This window comes from Antrostomus carolinensis, unplaced genomic scaffold (assembly GCF_000700745.2).
Source record: "Antrostomus carolinensis isolate BGI_N321 unplaced genomic scaffold, ASM70074v2 scaffold9343, whole genome shotgun sequence".
In the NCBI taxonomy this organism is placed as follows: Eukaryota; Metazoa; Chordata; class Aves; order Caprimulgiformes; family Caprimulgidae; genus Antrostomus; species Antrostomus carolinensis.
Genome location: NW_010303112.1, coordinates 30,015 through 35,685, shown reverse-complemented (window position 1 = coordinate 35,685; position 5,671 = coordinate 30,015). Strand labels below are relative to the sequence as shown.

At 42.0% G+C, this 5,671-nt stretch overlaps 1 protein-coding gene across 1 annotated transcript in view; it reads right to left on the bottom strand.

Moving 5' to 3' along the window:
- Positions 1-2,107: 2,107 nt before the first annotated feature.
- BMP10 (bone morphogenetic protein 10) overlaps positions 2,108-5,671 on the bottom strand; it is a 5,208-nt gene continuing 1,644 nt past the window's right edge. The window contains exon 2 of the mRNA XM_010163980.1: positions 2,108-3,218. Coding sequence (XP_010162282.1) covers positions 2,278-3,218 — 941 coding nt within the window. The 3' untranslated portion in view covers positions 2,108-2,277. The remainder of the gene's footprint in view (positions 3,219-5,671) is intronic.

Here is a 5,671-nt window from a genome sequence, read left to right as displayed (position 1 = left end):
CCTACATGCTGTTCAGAACTGTTGGTACTGTTCAGTAAAGGACAGTGGTGCAAAAAGCAGGCTGGTCAGATCACCGCCACGGGAGGAGTTGCAGAAAGAGATGATAAAAGCAAATGTCGGATTATCTCCCTAATGCTGGATTATCACTCCTAACAAGGTGAATGGTTTGTCTTGGCAAATGGCTTCATAAGAATTGTGGATGGTTTTGAAAGGATATGTGCAGTCACACTTCAACCGTTGGCTGCTGCAGTTCATGTCAGCAGAGGAAAATATCACACCTCTCACGAATTCTTTTAACGTGCCATTAACCGCAGACTCCGATTGCAGTGTAGCGCAGGGGAAAGGTCTGTGAGCGGTGTCAGTCACTTGCAGGGTGGGATCTGGAAAGCAATATAGCCCCATGGCACAGCCCACTCTCTAGAAACACACAACATGAGTGGAGACTGCAGAACTGGACAATAAACGACACGGCTGACCACTTAAAGCAATGATACCCCTGCAAGAGTAGTTATACTTTTGACAAGACCATACGTGCTCTGGAATGCTATTTAAATCACTGCAAAATGAAGAGTTCTGTAAGCAGGGGAGATAACCATGATATATGGTATCTACAAATATCTAGGGAAGAAAAAAAATGGGCAACCCCAACCTCCGTGCAGCACAACTCAACAGAAAGATTCCATGTAAAACAAGATTGGTACAAGGTTTTATCCAAGTGGGATTACACACAAGCACAAAAATAAAACATTCTGTATTCTACATTATATTACAAAGGCAAGCAGTCAATAAATAGGTCAATAAATTATGGGAAGCCCAGAAGAATATGTGTGAAAACAGGTGAAGCTGGTTTTAGTTGGTGCATGATAAAGTCTTTAGTGTTCATTCCCACAAAGTGTTAGAGTGATTCTTTCAAAGACCCTTATCACTGCCAGGGAAGATAACTTTCCCTTAAAAGTGTAAAACAGATGCAGGGACAGTACAGTAGGTTCTGGTAGAGGCTAAAAGAGTCAACGTCACTTACACTTTCCCAAGAATCTGACAAATTTGCAGCTTAGTATAAATAAAGTGACAGGTCTATTGTTTCTCAGCTCTGACACCTTCTTATCACCATGATTTGTTGCAGAAGAGTGGCAGAAACATGGCATGTGACTCCATCATATATAGTTTGGGGTGGGGGGGGGCAATATCTTTACAAATTGACAACTTCAGCATGTACATAAAGGAAAGATCCTCTCTGTCTAGCTGGCACGAAGGGCTTTCCTTTTCTGTCTAGCTCTATGCAGACTAAATGCAATACTCCTACTAGAAGTGGATTACAGAGCTGTACTGGATGTAACTTACTGGACTGGGTAGGGGAAATAGTTTCTTAGCTGGTATAAACTGGTACAATTTCAAGGATTCAGGAAATTTACCGCACTTATTTCTGCCACCTGCTGCTCTCTCCCTTGAGAGACAGCACATGGCTAACGCAACAAAGCCAGCGCCGCTTTACACAGGGTGCTTTTGTAATAGACGTGCTCAGGGGGAATTTCTTGCCATTGAACATCAGAGCACTGCACAAGCCTGGCACTGCTCCTGGGCCTATTTAATAAGAAAGATGGGAAAGGGGATGATTCCCTTCTGCTCCAGGTGCCAAATCATCCCTAACAATTACCTTTACCTGAGACAGGGAAAGATTGAAGAAAGGATTAAGAAAAAGGGAAAAAAAAGTCTTAACACCTTATTGTGCCTTAGTGAGGGGATACCTAATTAATGTTTACAAATATGAGCTTGAGAATTATCAGGACTTAAGCTCTACAGAGATAAACTAAAAAAAATATGTGTATCTGAGCATGTAACGATATTACACAAAACTAAACAATCTAGGTGTGTATTGCCCATAGTTCACCTATCTTTAATAGCTCTGGAAGTCCCTATAGATGCCAATCAACTTTTATAAAGTACAAAAATATGCCTTTATTTCTGTGAATTTGAATGTGCCCCTTCAGCACAAAGAACCCTCCCAAACAATCCAGTGATCTGCTCTATGCCCGGATAGGAAGAGAGACTAGGTCATAATTTGGACAGCAAAGAACAGCAAGAAGCAAGCAATGGAACAAAATATACATTCCCTATGGTCGTACGACTTGCCTATTCCCCGTAACAGGAAACATACAATTATCTGTACATGCCTCATTAAATAACCTCATTAAATAGGAAATCCGAAATGTACAAATTTACAGACTGAATCATTAAATACTTCCCCTGTGTGCTCCCCTGTGCATGCGTTCCCTCCTACTATCTGCAGCCACACTCTGATACCACCATTCCTTCATATTTGAACTTGTAGGTGACCACCCCTGCATCTAAGTAGAGAATAGAGATGGGATCGAGTTTGGTGGGCACACAGCAGGCCTTGGAGGCTTTCTGGGGATTCTTCAGGTGAACCAAAGTCTGGACAATGGCATGTTTCGTCGGTGTGACGTGCTCTGTTAAGGGGTAGGCACACACTCCATGACACTCATAAGCTTCGTATCCTGCCGGGGCGATGATCCAGGAATCCCAGCCAATCTCCTTGAAATCTATGTAGAGTGGAGTCTTTTTGCAGTAGTTGCCTTTTGCATTCCTTCGGATTCGGGCAGTAGAGTCGTAAATGATGTTGGAACGCATCTGGAGCAGCGCCTCCTCACCAGGCTGGCCATGGAAATTGCCAACCTCCAAGTTCTCCAAGTCCAGGAGCTGCTCATGGTCTATCATTTCGTTCAGCTCTTGCTTCTCCTCTTTTTTGTCATTGCTTTGGTCATCAGAGAACACAATCAACAGGGGCACATGCTTAGCCTCAGAGTTGATGTCGATATCAAGTTTTCCCTCTCCGTTCTGCTCCTCCCCTTCCCTGCTCTCTATATGAACTTCCAGCCGATGTGTGGTCAGCCCTGCCCTTCGCCAACGCCTGATGGCTTCAGTGACCTCGAAGCTCTCCCATTCACTGCTCGTGCCATAGATCTGCCTGGATGCCAGTGCCACTGTCTTTCTCTCTTCTACCCCCATATGGTTGTTTTCCAGCACTTCAAAAATGGTGACTTTCCGGTCAAGCCCATCATAGAGCATTTGATCCCGTTCAACCAAGGTGTAGAGCCTCAGCTCTGCCATGGTGATTTCTTCATGGTGAGGGATGGAAACATTGAACAGAAGAGGGTATTTCCGAATTCCTGTAACACCAATAGGGTGGGAAGCCAAGTCTGGAAATGACAAAGATCAAATATTTTAGCAGGGTCAATACATCCAGCACCACATGCACTGAAGGTCATCTGACATGTTTTGTTCTGCTTTATTTCAGTCGAACACTTCCAGTAGAGTGTTTTTTCATCATTTCCCAAAACCATACTTGGAAAAAACTTTATTTTAGATGTCTAAGGACAGCAAAATTCCAGACCTGATAAAGACCTGGATGTACAGATTCTCCTTCTATCCACACCTTCCAGGGACTTCCCTGTCACCTGAAAGGATTACTTATTAAAAATGTGTTGCCTAATACTGAAACAAAATCACTTCTAGGTTTCTGCACAGCAGTTATTTAAGGAATGAGGGAAAACATTCATCAGTGTAGGAGAGGAAGGAAAGAAGGATATGGCTCTGGAGTGAACACAGGATAGATGACATATAAGCTGCATATGGAACAGTAGCAGGCTGTACCTGTGCCTGCTTACCGCTGTGCTAGCAGGTATTCCTTCTGCTGAAACATCCCTTAGAAACTGAAAAGGCCAAGCACTAAGGGAGGAAAAGTTGCTTGGGAAGATGTAAAAGCACCTGGTTAGGAAGAGCAGGTGGTGAAAAAGCAGTGCGAAGTGCCAGTCAACAGAAATCCTGCCAGACTCAATGGGCTTCAAGTGAGCAGTCAATCAGCTGTACTCAGCCAGGCACTCTTGGCAGCTTTAGTTAAGAAAACATGTAAGAAGTCCATAATATCTGCTTGTCAGTCAGGCTGTCTGTGCTATCTGCATTGTTTGTTTATACGTAGGCAATATGCATTTCTTCACACAACGCAGGAATCTTAGCTAACGATTGTGTATTTGTTGCTGAATTACTCTGCTGTCTACTCCTAACTCAGAAGTCAGATTAAGACATAGAGACTATGGGTAACATTTCTGCAAAGGCAAACTACTTGCAACCTATTACTATCTTCTACTCTGACTTCTCCAATTTTGATATGTTTGTAGAAAAATGACACTGATAAAGCTGCAAGTATTGGCCATGCTCCACCAGGACACACACTTCAGCAAGCAGTTAACTTAAGCATGTGACTTGTTCTACTTAATTTCAGTTCAGAGCTTTTGAGGCACCCACCTTTTTCTTCTTATTTTTTGGGGTTTTGTTTGTTTTTTTTTGTTTTCCATTTTGCTCTTTCATCTGTTCACAAATAAAAAAAAAAAAAAAGGAGGGGAGATTCTGCTTGCATTTCCCTACCTGTCAATAAAGGTGGGAGCTGAATATGTTGCCAGGGTAGGAGCACAACCGTGAGCTAAAAGACAATGCTGTTCAAGCTTAGATGTAATCTTTGGGATTTCCTAGACCTTGATACGTTAAAGCAAATCTGCACTGATTACACATAGTGACGGGGTGGAGAAATGCCACCTGACCATATAGAAGATGAGCACAGGTAATTCACCAGAAGGCAGGTGAAGGCCACACCATACATAATAAGCCAGATAAACATTAGGATAGAGCATGAGAAGTGTTCATATCTAAGTCAAGATGTGACTCTGCTGTTTACCTAGAAAGTCCATATGGTGAGATATCTCCTACTGTTACCAGTACACCCCTAGGAGGGTCAGGAAGGGAGATGTGGAGTCCATAGGAAAAGAAAAAATTCCCTTAAGACCTTTACTCAAGTTTTAAGAACTGATTGCAGTCCCATTTACAATGGAGACATTATGGTCCATGTGTTAAGAGAGCTACTTCCAGCCATGCAGCATGTTATATTTCTATAATGTTCTTATAACAAATTTAATAAAGGATTTAATGGATGATAATGAAACTACCATTGCTGCCAATTTTCAGTAGGCAGGTAAACAAAAATATTCCATGGTATGATCTTTTTCTAGTGTCCTGATCATTGCAAGCAATTAATTTCTCTATCGAAAGAGCTCTTTAGCATGAAATGGATGGTTCTTAGTCACACAGACACAACATTAACTGCATAGTCCCTCTAACTGCATGCATTTATGAATCTGTCTTAACATCAGCAGTCTCTCTTCACATCTTGCTGTTTTTGGATTGGAAGCGGTGACAGAAATACTGAAATGACATAATGTTAAGCCAAGTTTACCCTATCCAGTGCAGAACTTCTGCAGTGATGAAACGGGCATTGAACGTCATGGTTACAGAAAGGCCCCAGAAATACTGAAATGACATAATGTTAAGCCAGTGCAGAACTTCTGCAGTGATGAAATGGGCATTGAACGTCATGGTTACAGAAAGGCATAGAACTGCCAACTGCTACATGGATTACTGGCAAAAGTAATCAGTCTGTAACATTTTCAATGCTGTAAACCTGAAAAAAGTTCAGTTTTGCCAGTGGAATGATTTCAGATTTACATCACTAAACCACACTTTATTTTATTCTTCAGCACATTCCACTTGGCAATTTTTATCCCTTTTATTTTCCCTCCCCAAATATTGCAAAATGAGAAAA